Source organism: Megalops cyprinoides, chromosome 14 (genome assembly GCF_013368585.1).
Source record: "Megalops cyprinoides isolate fMegCyp1 chromosome 14, fMegCyp1.pri, whole genome shotgun sequence".
Classification (NCBI taxonomy): domain Eukaryota; kingdom Metazoa; phylum Chordata; class Actinopteri; order Elopiformes; family Megalopidae; genus Megalops; species Megalops cyprinoides.
In genome coordinates, this window is record NC_050596.1 from 7,290,584 (window position 1) to 7,304,477 (window position 13,894).

General features: G+C 44.5%; 1 protein-coding gene across 2 annotated transcripts in view; it reads left to right on the top strand.

The window, feature by feature from the left end:
* Nucleotides 1–10,804, top strand: part of LOC118789186 (transmembrane protein 131-like) — a 41,890-nt gene extending 31,086 nt beyond the window's left edge. The window contains exons 25-41 of one of the 2 annotated variants that reach the window (XM_036545517.1): nucleotides 549–615; nucleotides 933–1,084; nucleotides 2,111–2,253; nucleotides 2,912–3,098; nucleotides 3,679–3,864; nucleotides 4,473–4,631; nucleotides 4,965–5,428; nucleotides 5,541–5,725; nucleotides 6,089–6,219; nucleotides 6,313–6,440; nucleotides 6,566–6,724; nucleotides 6,820–6,976; nucleotides 7,291–7,412; nucleotides 7,523–7,622; nucleotides 7,709–7,809; nucleotides 9,304–9,449; nucleotides 9,900–10,804. In XM_036545517.1, coding sequence (XP_036401410.1) covers nucleotides 549–615; nucleotides 933–1,084; nucleotides 2,111–2,253; nucleotides 2,912–3,098; nucleotides 3,679–3,864; nucleotides 4,473–4,631; nucleotides 4,965–5,428; nucleotides 5,541–5,725; nucleotides 6,089–6,219; nucleotides 6,313–6,440; nucleotides 6,566–6,724; nucleotides 6,820–6,976; nucleotides 7,291–7,412; nucleotides 7,523–7,622; nucleotides 7,709–7,809; nucleotides 9,304–9,449; nucleotides 9,900–10,190 — 2,878 coding nt within the window. In that variant the 3' untranslated portion in view covers nucleotides 10,191–10,804. The remainder of the gene's footprint in view (nucleotides 1–548; nucleotides 616–932; nucleotides 1,085–2,110; nucleotides 2,254–2,911; nucleotides 3,099–3,678; nucleotides 3,865–4,472; nucleotides 4,632–4,964; nucleotides 5,429–5,540; nucleotides 5,726–6,088; nucleotides 6,220–6,312; nucleotides 6,441–6,565; nucleotides 6,725–6,819; nucleotides 6,977–7,290; nucleotides 7,413–7,522; nucleotides 7,623–7,708; nucleotides 7,810–9,303; nucleotides 9,450–9,899) is intronic. The other variant, XM_036545518.1, reaches the window with a different exon arrangement.
* Nucleotides 10,805–13,894: the final 3,090 nt, after the last annotated feature.

A 13,894-nucleotide genomic window follows, 5' to 3' on the forward strand; every position in this document is an offset into this window, starting at 1 on the left:
TGGAATGGTGAGAGAGTTCTCGCATGCAGAGGGACTGCATTACCGTTGTTATTTATGAGCCACTATCATTAACATATCATTGTCCATAACATAAGCTGGTGTATGTAAGTAATGTGGTTGAAAGCTGGGAAACGTGACTGGAGGGAGAATATCCCCTAATAAAACCACCCAGCCCACCCACCTAGTCCCATCCAGCTTTGGTGTGCTGCGTTTATCAGAAAAGACAAACTGTTTGCTCCAAAAAAAAAGAAGGGGAGAGAGACTACATACTGGTATGGTCTCTTTGATCTCACTGAGAGGTCCAGGGGAGAGGCTTCTCTGGGTTCAGTGATTAATCCTGCGTTGCAGGCCAGAGCAGATCCGCTCACATCAGTAAACATTCTGCATCACCATGAATCGACTCTTCAGTTTGAAGTGCTAATTTGAGAATTTAATGAAAGGTGAATTCCCTGAATTCCAAGCAGTGAATTATAGATTCTGTTTAGGTTTTGAAGGTTGTGGATTCTGTTCCAGTGGATTCTCCTTATTTTGCTCCTCTGTCTCCTCAGGCTCTCTTTGGGAACATCCTCCAACATCAGCACCAACACCCTGGAGTTCCAGGTTCACCGAAACCAAGTACGCATTGCTACACAGTACAGGGTTTTTATTGGGCTTGGAGAGCGTATTACAAAAAGAACTCAGACTACTGATGTACACCAGCCATGGGTATTACCTTAAGACCTGGGCACTGTTAGAAGTAGCTCACCTGTCCCAAATAAGACGATGAACAATTATTGCATCATTGTACACATTTTATTGCTATCAGCTGCCTGAGTGCTATTTTTGAATTCAGTTGTTTTTATATATAGACAGAACTGCAAGAAAAGGTGATCGATTTCCCGTTTGTCCTGATCTGTAATATTAGCTCTCTGTCTGTTCTTTGTCTCTGGCAGACGTCCTTCATTAAGAGTGCCTCTGGGTTTGTGGAGGGACCGGCACGCCCTTTTGTTTACAATCTCCTGCTGTTGCCTGGAGAGGCGAAGTCCTTCACCGTGAAGTTCACTCCTGTCAGCAACCACGCTGTCACCTCCCTCCTCATCGTCAGGTACGGCACCGATGTCCCAACGGTGAACATTCTGTTCCCACAAAATCATTGCATCCATGATGTATAACGCTCTTCACTAATCAAAACCCACACGCTTGGGTGGGACCTTTAGTTCCATTACGAAGGCTGTTGTAGAGAAACACTTTTCATTAAATGGCAGTCATGGGCAGGTGGAGCAAGTATTGGAAGGGAGCTAGTCCCGCCAGGTTTTGCTGTGTTATCCCCAGTAACAGTAATGGACAGCCGTAAAATGAGAGATTTTTAGCCTCTCCCGACTCCATGGTCACCTCCACATCTGTGTTTGGTACCATTGTCTGTGGATGGAAATGTGCCTCCGGCTTTGTTTGGTGCTTGAGTTGATCTGTTATTATCAAGGACAATATCCTTTCATCCTGTACGCTTCTCTCTGAGTCATCACCTTTTCAGATGGGGTGTATCAGTTGGGCTGCGACGGTGTTCAGCTTGGCTTAGCTATTCAGAGCTCAAAAGAAATGCCATTCGTGTTCTCTCGAGTTAATGACTACTCATTGTGAGACTTGACTTTCATTCAAGATTAGATCGGTACTAATTTTTCCATGAAGTTTCCCTCATTTTGAGATTTGCCATTTACACATTGTAGGCAAGCCCCTTTTTTAAGTTTTTGATACAACTGTGCATGCCATATCCTCAAACACATTTGCTATGTCCTTCCTCTTCCTCTTCCATCTACCATGAGACTGAACATAGTATGACATGTTGCATAATGACTCCTACTATCTGATTGTAACACTTGATCTAGTATCATCTCTGCTCTTTGCCTAAACTTTCTGTATGGACATCACGATGACTTGCATTTGCTACAGTTTTTAAGCATCACCACAGTGCTATTTAAGTAGCAGTCATAGATCATGCATGCAGAGTGTAGAGATTGTCCAATCATGTTCTAGCGTCATAAAAATCGGCAGCACACACATGGAGGCTTTAAGAAGGTGCCATCAATGTGTGCCACTGTACTCCAATGTATAAGGATGGAATCTGGTGTCACAGGAATAACCTGACAGTGGTGGACTGGGTGGTGGTGCAAGGCCAGGGCGCCTCTGAAAGCCTGAAGATTGCTGGCAAGGCCCCAGGCCCTGGAAGCTCTCTGAGGTTCAAGATGACCGAGGCCCTTTTGAAGGACTGCTCAGAGAGTGAGTAACCCCCCGGGGGAAAGCACTCTCAATAACCGGGAAGACCCGGGTCACGTTTCAGGTGTGACACATGTCCCCCCCCTGTTGTTACCATGTGAGACAGTGTTGCTTTTGTCAGGTGTGCACCTGACACTGCCCTGCCAACCTGCAGTGACTCAGTACACAACAGCTGTGTCATATCAACTGGGCATGGTGCCTGGGGGGGGACTTTATACATCACAAATCGTGCACGGGGACAATGCTGGAGTCAGTGTTATATGCGCTCTCCATGTGTGGCCAGATTGATTGCTTTCTTTACATTTTTGTATAAGCTAAATTAGGTCAAGTTTCAGGTTACATTAACATAAGTAAATATCACATAATTACTTATTCGCAAGGAACACTCATAGACAATACATCAAATACACTGAGAGTTATAATATAAAGTATATCTATTCATATATAGAGTAAAAATACTCAGCTGGATACACAAAACATAGAAACTCAGTACATTTTTGATTAATAGTTATCATTAGTTCACTTGCAGTTACGTGTAAGGGGTTGAATACACAAGTTCCTTGTAAACCAGAAGCAATCAAATAAGTGCTCTAAAAAAGCGAATGGAGTTTCTTCCATATTTTTATTGTTTCCCTGTCCCCCTGCTCTGCTGTCTTTGCAGAAGGTAAATCAAAGGAGCCAAACTTCACCCTCAGAAGAACGTTCAAAGTTGAAAACACGGGACAGCTTCCGATTTACATCCAGTCCACTGAAATCAGCGGACACCCCTGTGAAGGATATGGGTTCAAAGTTCTCAACTGTGAAGAATTTGCACTTAAACCAAACGCTTCAAAAGAAATAGTCATACTGTAAGTAATCTGACTTCTATAACATAAAAATCTGTCATAATGGGTTTATAATGGGATAATTCATTCCACAGCTTTATTCCAAATGTACACACACACACACACACACACACACACACACACACACACACAAAGCCAGAAGGTCAGCTCAGCTTCAACCTTGCAGCTAACCCCAACCACTGAGCAAAAAGGAACGGTCAAATGTGGAATGTGGAATGAAAACCACATCATCCGCTTCTGGACTGTTCATTTTTCAGCGTTGAGGACTCTGTAGTGCCTTTCTGTGTCTGGTTTACTTCCATTATGCAGAAATATGTTCACCTTTCTAAAATGTAAGGTCATGCCTGTAAGTATATGAGTGGGAAAGATTACAACTGTAATGGGTGATACATACAGCCCGAACCACAGTACCAGACAGATAATAACAAACCATGCTCCAAGCCTTCTCTGGCAATGCTATAAGGGGGACATGCAGCATTCTTAGAGTCCTAGATGCAGCATGTGACAGAAGCCTCTTTTTAAGTTTGTCTGTGCACAGTTGCCGTAGCTGTGCTTTCACTGTGTGGCCCTGCTCCTGACACAGGTTTACACCCGATTTCACCACCTCTCGGGTGCTCCGGGAGCTGAAGCTGGTGACGGCGGGCGGCTCGGCCTTCGCGTTCGTCCTGAACGCCTCGCTGCCCTACCACATGCTGGCAGCCTGCACGGAGGCCCTGCCCCGCCCAAACTGGGAGCTGGAGCTCTACATCATCATCTCTGTCATCATGAGGTAAGGGAGGGTGGGGTGGGGCCAGCAGGGCTGAGGCCTGTGAGAGGGGGATGGGGAAGGAGTCTAGCACACGGCTGGTGTTCATGGCCCGACCTCAGAAGAAGCGCAAAAGAAATCTCCCCAGGGCAGGGGTGGGCAGCCGAACCTATCTGTCAGTCATTCACAGAGTGCTTTACAGATACAGATAAAGATGCCTGACCCACAGATATGGCAAGAATAACCTAGCTAGTCCTTCCTCAAGCATCTTCATATTCGTCTACGCTTTAACATAATTTAATATATTTCAAAGGACTATACAATAACATGTTTAGTCACAGGATTAATCCAGTTTGCAGTGGAATTTTTTTTCCTCTGCACTTACTTCTGGGGCCACACATTAAGCTCTGAACATCAGCAGATTGGCCACCCACTGTAGGTTATAATTGGTGCCAACTGATTCGTTATCATCAGTTCAGTGCATATTCATGTCGACACAAAGCCGAGCCACGTTTAGCGGTTTGTGTTGGCTGTTGATTTCCAGCTCATTGATTTGCTCGTTAGGTTTGCGTGCCCAACGCTGTTGTGACTAAAGACTGCAGAAGAGGCTAACGTCAGGATCTTGTCCTCAGCTCCATGTTCCTGTTGGTGATAGCAACGGCCTACCTGGAGGCCCAGGGGATCTGGGAGCCCTTTAAGAGGCGCCTCTGTTTGGAGCCTTCCAGCGCTCCCATGGAGACCGGGAGACCCTTTGATCTCAGGGAAATTGTACGAATTCAAACTGATGCAAAGTAAGCCTTTTTTTTCCTCCTCTGAATAATGAAGCTGTTCCATTACTGATGAGAATAACAGGACATGTTCTTAAACCGTTTGTGTGTACATGGGCAAATAAATCATATGAAACATCAACATTCAGCTACTTGAATGGCTTCAGCGAATGCAGGTCCATCTAAACTGGACTGGGTTTCCATTGCAGTATCTTGAGTATGACTGAGTATCTTAATAGTGTGGCCACACTCAAGATCACCTTTATATGGGTCAGTGGAAATGAGCCATTATAGCAGGAGTAACAGTTATATACAGGAATAACACTTCTTTTTTTGTTGTTGTTGTGCATTTCTCAGCTTGAATGAATACAGCGACTCAAACCGCAGCTCAGCGCGGGGAATGTACAGTTCGGGCAGCTTTTCGTCGCGGGGAGGCGGTGCCAGGCAGCAGCTCCACCCACCCGACAGCCAGAGGTCCAAGATGGGCTACAGCAGGGCGGCTACGGGGGCTCCGCCCACAGGCTCAGAGGGGGCGGCGGCCCAGTGCCAGCTGACCAGTCGGAAGGCACGCAGCTGCAAGCAGCAGCACCAGCAGGGCCCTGGCCCGCTGGAGCATCAGCACCACATACCAGCAGTGCCTCCGCAGTTGCAGAAAGCCCAGTCCGAGTGCAGGAGCCACGCCCGCCACAGCTCCGAGGACTCGGACTACACCAGCCTGGTGGAGGCCATGGACAAGGACCTGGAGCGTCCCGAGCGGCCAGAGTCGCCCCCCATGGAGGTGTTCCAGGAACCAGAGGAGTGCCCCGCCACGCAGGGCAAAGGTATGTCTCATCTGTAACATGCAGGGAGAGGAGTCGTGGCAAAAATAATGGAATTTATGGTGCCAGGCTCGATTAAAAATGGGTCATGACAGCGTGACGTGCTTGTTTGAAGCAGGTGCGGCGAAAGGGAAGGTCCAGCGCAAGTCGAAAGCACAGAGGAAGCGGGAGGAGAGGGAACGCAAAGCGAGGGGGAAGCCGCCGGGGGAGGAGCCGAAGGACGCGCTGGTCGACAACGAAGACAGCTCCTCCACCACCACTGAGACCTCCAACCCCGACACGGAGGTCAGCCTCAAAGAGGTACTGCCCACGAGCACCATCCGTCCATCACTGGTTCTAAAACCACCAGACCCAAAGGCTGGCCCAACTAGACCACTGTCTTTACATTACATTACATTTTTGTCATTTAGCTCTTATCTAGCGCGACTTACATAGGTTACAGTTTTTGCATGTTATCCATTCATACAGCTGGATATTTAGTGAGGCATTTATGGGTCAAGTACCTTGCCCAAGGGTACAACAGTAGTGCCCCATCAGGGAATCGAACCAAGAACCTTTACAAACCGTGCTCCTTACCACTATGCTACATTGCCGCCAATTGATCTGAATAGTGTGATATATCTGACACATGAATGCCTTCCCCATCCCCCACTGTTCACCTAGGAGCCAGTGAAGAAGAAAGGCAGACCTTTCATGCTGGATAAAGAGAGAGAGGAGGCTCCGGTGTTCCATTCAAAACCCAATAACAAGAAACTGGGTAACACAAAGAAGGACCAAGCTGATTTGAAATCCAGGTAAATTCAGTCCCTCCGTCCCTTACCAAAGCTGCAGCTCTTCTGCATTCAGAAGAACGTCTCCACCTTTAACCATCCCTGCTTTAATCACAGCCACTCATTGGAGCTGCCATACGTCACCCCCCTGGAAAACAAACAGCGCAAGAGCTTGACATCAAAAAGCCTCACGCATCCAGTGCTCACAGGCAGCCACAAAGCGAGGAATTTTCAGAAACAGAAAGGTGCATCTCCTTTTCTTTTTCCTCAGCGTTTCTTCTCAGATTTTATTGATTCACTCTCTGAAGTTCACTTTGCCGCTGAGGGGTGTTTGAAGGTAGAGCTCTTTTCTGTGTTCCTCTTTCCACAGGGCACTGTGGGATGCTGGAGGACTGCCGCCCCTCTCCTCAGGTGAACTCTCTATCCAGCGGTTTGGGTCAGGAGCTGGGGATCAACAGCAGCTCTGAGGGGGAGAAGGACTCCTCTCCGCCAGAGTGGGAGTCTGTGCCCCTCCATAAAGCCCACAGCTGTAAGTCAGACACGGTCATCAGCACAGTAAGTATCTTTCCCAGGACCGCTCACCCAGCTCATCTCAGCTGTACTTCCTCCCTGTCTCCCTCCCAGCTGCAGACAGCCTGCAGCAGATCTCCATGCAGACCTTGAACGCAGATGCCTTTCTGAAGAGACCCATCTCGGCCATCTCCAGGTCCTGCTCCTCGCCCCCCACTGCCCTCACTCAGGAGCCACGGGGACCGTACAGCGGCACGCTAAGTGCTAACAGGTATCCTTCAATCACATGGCCAGCACTGACAGGTATCCTCAAACTGCATGCTTAATTCTAAAAGGTAACATCACAGTCAAATCCACCAGAGACCAGGTGCACCTTGGGCTCTATGAGAACCGTGTTACCCTGCTCAGATGGTGTTTTAAGTTGAATAGATGTTCAGGTTACACCTCAGATATCCTGTATTGGTTTACACATTACTGTGACACACAGGTCAAAATGCTACTTTTCTCTTATGATAGAGCTGCTCCTCTCTGACACCGATAACGTTTATCTGATGAAGTTTATGTTCTGTGTGCCTTTGCTTCTAGTGAAACTGGATTACAGAGGGTGGGCGGAAACAAGAATAAGCTGATGAAATCGACCTCTCTGCCCGGCAGAAATGGGAATCCTACCTTTGCAGCTGTGGCTGCAGGTTATGACAAAAGCCCAGGTGAATTATGGGTGTTGAGCTGTCGGATACCACCTGAACGTCTTTCTTTTGGGTCATGATGCTGTTCCTTAGGGTCCAATAAGCTAACCACGTTTGTGCTGCATTCCCAGGTGGCAGCGGTCCTGCGGTGGGATCAGCCAGCAAGGTCGAACCCCTGGGGAGGACGAACCATCCTTACATGGCTTCCTTTGAGAGTGGCACTTCAGACAGGTTAAACCTCAGGCACAATTCTGTCTGTGACATACTGTGACATAAGAGGCAAACAGTCACTCAGTTTTCGGTGTACCTTTTTCTAGTTCTGCATTATGGAGCAATACCGAAAGCACCAGCATGGACTTCAAGCCTCTCAACTCCTTCTCTGCCTTCGGACCCAACAACAACTTCAACCTGTCCAGAGGTATGCGCAAGAATGACACAATGGAAAAATCGGACATAATCTCGTACCGAGGAAGGAGTCAAAAGGAGTCGCTTGCTAAAAGTGTCATTTTTGTCCTCTCGAGGTTGTGTGTGGTACAGGTCAGAGATGCTGGTTTTTGTTGGTTTACGGTTTGTACAACCGTTTTCAAACTTAGGTCAATACCATGGCCACTTTTTCAAAACTCTTAACACGGTGTGCTGAACAACCATGCATATGAGCACATCAGTTAATCTTTCGTGCAAAATGCACTACAACCATCAAAACGCTTCGTAATTTACCCAAAAGTGACTCGTGTTGCCATAACTATAGCAAATGTTCTTTCCCAGGAAGACTACTTTGTCACTCAAAAGCACAGTGAACTAAAAAACACTAACAACTTGAAGCATTGAAAAATGCATATATGATGTGTTTCTGTATCCTGTTTTTGCATAGACTAGTGCTGCGTGGCAAAAAAGTAAAGTTTACAGTATATATTGTAATACCAAACAAATCTGAAATGCTGCAATATGCCTCATGACAGCTCTATGCTACAATTTCTGAGGAATACTATAGTACAACAAAAAGTCTGCAGATGTTTTTCATTTCTAGTACAGTAAGTGAAACAACACATGATACTACCACTAGAAGTCTGCTATAGCCCTAATGCTGATCCATGGTGTCCTATGTATTTTGGGTCAAATTTTTATGAATTTCATAATTTTACTGCAACATTCTCCCTTGCCTTGAACTTTTAGAAAAAAATCTTTAGCATATCTTATCCAACCCTACAATCCCCCACGCCCCATAAATATTTGAAGCCAAGCAGCTATCGTGACACCAAGAATAAACTTTTTGATCTGTTGTTTTGCCTGTCACAATACTGTAGATACCACTGCTGAGTGAGGTAAATTTACTGTAGTTTCATTCTTGGGTCACTCTCTCTCACTGATAGCCCCTGACTTACATATACAGCAGTAATAGTGGAAAAACCTCTTCAGCGACAGCTACATCTATATTTTGCCTATATACATGCACATTTTAATGCAAATATGACCACTTTTGTATAGATGGTAACAAGGTTGCAAACAAAAAAACTGAATAAACTTTCTGCTAAAATCAGAATAATCTGTCTTATTTATGGCATATGGTTTCATTTGTCTGTCAAAATGTAGCGTATTTCCATCTACAGTGATCTAAATTTTGTCAGGTTTGCGTTAACTCTTTTGAACAGAGTATCTTAATGTCTGCCAAATTTGCTGTAGTTGTACAGAATTTTGCTGGTGGTGAACAGTGACTGAGAGAGGTATTCATGAATTTCAGAAGAAGTGGTGATTGAATGCTTTTTGTATCAAAGCAATGGAAAAGTATACAGTTTAGTTCACATAGTCTACTGATATGGTGAATGTGTTAAGTGTTTTGAAAAAGTGGACATGGTATTGAGACACGTGTGAAAATGATTGTAAAAAACTGTAACGTGGCTTGTTCTGTGTTCAGTTGTCAGGAACGCCTTCCCCAAGAACCAGGAGGCCCAGCAGAACTGGCCAAAGTTTGGCCCGGTGTCCTCCGGCTGGGATGCCCCCAGCAGCAATGCCTTGCACTCCTGGCCCACAAGTTCTGGTTCCCCAACAGCTCCCACCCCGGTAATATACTCCCCTCCGCAACCCCCAACACACACACACCTCACCTGTGGAAATGTCCAGCATGTTTCAACACGTCTAAAGACAATTCAATGCTTTTGAGGTTTGCTCATGGTTCCTGCAGAAGACTTGGAATCAATACCTAGGGATGCAGTGAAAGTTGGGAAAAAACAGCAGCTGATCTGAACTGTGCATTTGTATCACTCCAGGGTCTGCATTCATAAAAATCTGTTGGTGCAGTTCTCACTTAAAAGTGGTGCCTTACATTGATGATTGAAAAGCCATGCAATGTTCATCACCACACATTGATGATCACGCAATGTTGTAATAAGTAGTGCCAATGTGAACACCAGTTTGGCTTCTTGCTGTTAATTAAGGTTAAGTAATCTTAACCTCAGTTGGGATGTCTAGTAATGACCGCCCTCTTGTGTGTATGTATCTGTCCTTTTGCAGTCCATCCTTTGCAACACCAGCAGCCTCTGGTCGGCCCCCACTCCATTCAGCAGCTCTATCTGGTCCACTAGTGTGGACAGCGGCCTACACTCCTTAACTCCGCCCACCACTGCCCCTCTCACCAATCTGATTGGCAACAACAACAGCTGCCCTGCACCAGCCCAGCCCACCCCCACCACCACCACCAATCAGATCAGCCACACCTATGACCCCTGGAACATGTGGGGCCCAACCTTGAGCAGGAGGAGCTCCGAGCCTTGGCCCAACCACTCGAAGAACAACAATGAATGAACGAGTTTTGTCCCTTCCAGATAAGAAGTGTACACCATGCACACCTTTTCTGTTTGTTTGGTTGATTTTAATGGGGAATTTTTACGCTAAAACAAATGTTTTTAATGCTTCATGTTAGCCAATAGTACACAGTTAAGAACTTTTATAAGGCACCCTCAAACCACAATTTTCAAACAGCCACTGTTAAACTCAACAGGAGTACAGAGGTTATGTAATCCTGCTTTTCATTCATTTTTTAAAAAATTGTTTTTAACAGCAGCAATGCCCAGTTCAGCCAAGGAAAAAAATTAATATGGAATGATATTGCCCTCATAGGGATATTTTTATTATTTTAATGTTTCCCCTGAAGTAATACTGCATTGTTTTGGTGTTGCACAATACAGTATTACTCAAGCAAGCACTTTGTGTAACGTTCAGAAATTGTCCAGAGAGTGGTTGAAGAGTTGCAATAAAATTACAGCATATGTTGGTTGTACGTTAAGTTATAAGTGGGTAAACTTGAATTGTGGATACGGAAATTATCAGGAATGTGTATCCCTTTATTGCCAGTCTTGGTGTTGGGATCACCATAAGCCTGACTTTACTGGCATTAATCTGTTCCAGCAGATTGAAATTTAGATTCATGGCCAAATCTTGAAAGTGTCATGGTCCTGGATGTATTTGTCATTTTAAAATCTGGATGTGGAGTAAAAAATAAAAAGGTTTTCCACTGATTTTGCTTTTGATTATTTTGAAAATGTTTCCAGAGTGGGGGTGGGCCTGTCCTAACCCCCTCACATCAGACAGAGGCTGTACAGTGAAGCTCTGCATCAGTTCAGTCTGTGCATACTCTGAGCGTCTCTAAATGAATCTTAGAATGGAAACCTGCTGCTTAGTCAGCGTGACTCCATTTTGAAACTGGCGACTTGGTGTGCATTACCTGTGAGCTTCTTCAAGCTGAATACCCATTTTTTTAAATCTCATGATAAACATTCCTCTTCTTTTGATGGAAGAAGTGAGATCCAGTCTGACAGAGGGTCAGGTTGAAGCAAGAACATCAAATAGTTCACACTTTCTCTTCTCTGAGTTTGCTGCAGCAATGTTTACTGCCCACAAGGGGGCATTCAAATGGCTTTATTTGACAAGTACATTTGCATTGAGAGACATTCTTGAAGGAACATGTCAATGTAACCGCAACATCAGTTCAGGGGTATATCGACTAGGTTCTTGCTGTATCACATAATTTACAATATAAGAGTATTTAGTCCTCATCTGTAATAACTTCAGTTCATTTTTCATCCATAACACAAGGCATCAGAGACCCCATAAGGTCTCTTCCAGCATTCCCCAGACAGGAAGGTATTGATACCCTCAATCTCCAATTACACATATCAGGGTACAACAGACTGTTATCTGGCTAGGCCTCTGGCAGATAGCAGAGTGTCAGAGCCCTTACAGACCAGCAGGCAGCAGGTAGTGGAGGTAGACATTGATTTGGGGAAGTCAGACACCAAGGTGTGAACAGCAAAAGGAGAACAGACATTTCTGTTTCCTGCCTCTGAGGACAAAGATCTATGAAAGGAAATCTGGAGCCATCAAGTCTATATGTTCTTCAGTTACGCCACAAACCCAAGGAGATGGTTCTGTGTGACTTTCTCCTTGCAACTGTTTGGACACCAATGAAACTTTGTCAACTTTCCAACAACGTCTGAATGGTGCCTCTCACTTAACAACAAAATGCAGTACGCATGTAACAAATTAAACACTGATTCCAAGTCCAGCGTACACTGAGGAAAGCCGAATTCTTTAGGGCAAAGACAATGCTGCATTACAGCCAGGCTCAGAAGTAGAAACTTGGCTACCATTTAATGATGGTGATCATTATTGATGGTAATGATGGCTTTTTTTAGGAACAGGTGAGACATGATTATAAGTACCCTTTTTGAGAGTGGCTGAGGTCTTTTGGCTACACTACACTGGTTTTAATCAGAAGACTGCTATTAGGTAATGCAAAGTAAAAATAGTGGCCAGTCTGTGGTCATATTAAAAAGGTGACAAATATCACTGTAATTCTGAAAGACCCTCACAGATTACATACCATTACATTCATTTAGCAGATGGTCTTTTCTAGAGCAACTTCCAGCACAATAGAACATAAATGTATCCATTCAAGTTGAATGAGCAATTTGAGTCAGCAATGAGTCAGACCAGGCTAACAACACCCCCAGACTAGTGAGTGGGAGCATAACACTATTCAGGCCATACCACAAGTTAACTTGTGCAACCTACTAGGCAAGGGAGGCCAAGTATAGTACATCAGTCAGTAGATCACATAATCCAAAACACATGGCAATCCTACACTTAAAATAAACAGCAAGTACTACAAGTAGCGGTGTCAGGGGCCAGGAGTTGAGGTGGAACCAAGATGCAGTCTAAAGAGGTGGGTCTTCAGTCTGCGTCAGAAGATGGCCAGTGATTCAGCTGTCCTAACCTCCATGGAGAGTTCATTCCAACACTGAGGGACCAGTACAGATAGAGAATGTGTCTGATGCGTAGAATACATTCTCTCACACATCCTCTCTAGGGGCGGATCCTTCTGATGTTGTACAAAAAGAATCTATACACCCGACTCACCGCTGCAACCTGAGTGGAGAGCTATCTCCACTAGCTCTAAAATTCAAGCATAAGCTTGGGTTGATTCATTGTTCCTTGCCATCCTGGGAATAACAACCTGCTGTTCCCTCCCTAATGCTAGCTGATGTTCCTGCCTGCCTTTTACCTTTTTGCCTTTTGCCTTTAACAATGACAACAGAGAAATGAGCAGAGAATATTAGTTATATTAGCTTGTTATCTTAACAGATCAGCTCTTATTGGTTGTTAAATATAGTTTCAATTACACATCGACAGTAAAATCTGATGATGAACCAAATGTACAAAAAAAGTCAAACCCTAAAACATAACATTAGCTGTTTCATCAATCATCTGATAGATGTTAAGTGACACAGCCTTAGCAGGATAATTTGATTAGCTGTCTTAAATTTCATAACACCTCACTAACGTTTGTTAGCTAACCAAATTTACTGGCTGTCAAGTTAGTCAGCCTTTAAGTTACTGCAGACTGAGAGTTCTCAAAGTGTGACAGAATCAGCTTAGTTCGCTTCATACATAATTTACATACAATGAGATTTTTAGTCAAAAAATAATGACATTTCTGCATCCCAAACTCTCCAAAACTAATCTTGCAAGCTAACATTCATACTAACTTTGCTTGCATTTTAGCCAATAAGGCTAGCATTTTTGCTAACCAAATCTAATCTATCTACCAAGTGAACAACTGGAGAACTGTCTTGTATTAGCAAGCTCATCTAACAGTTCTCTAAAAATGAAAAAAGAAATTCGCACAAGTAACTTGGTTTAATCAGGCCTTGTTGGTTAAAAAGTGTATTATATTTATATAGAACTATCTTCATGAAATGACTATAGTATTTCTCATTTACCTTGCTACCTATAGCTATAAAAATGTCTCTATGTAATGTTATTTATGTTTGATTGCAGTATAATGCCGCACTACATTATTCTTCTCCCATGGGTGTACTGTCTGTTTTAGTCCAATTTTAGAGGTACGTATCACCACCTATTGTGATGGAGTGTGGACTCTGGGTCTTTAAATCTGTCGCAGCAATGAAGTGATGTGGCTCAGTCATATGGCTAAGCTGTGTGAACAT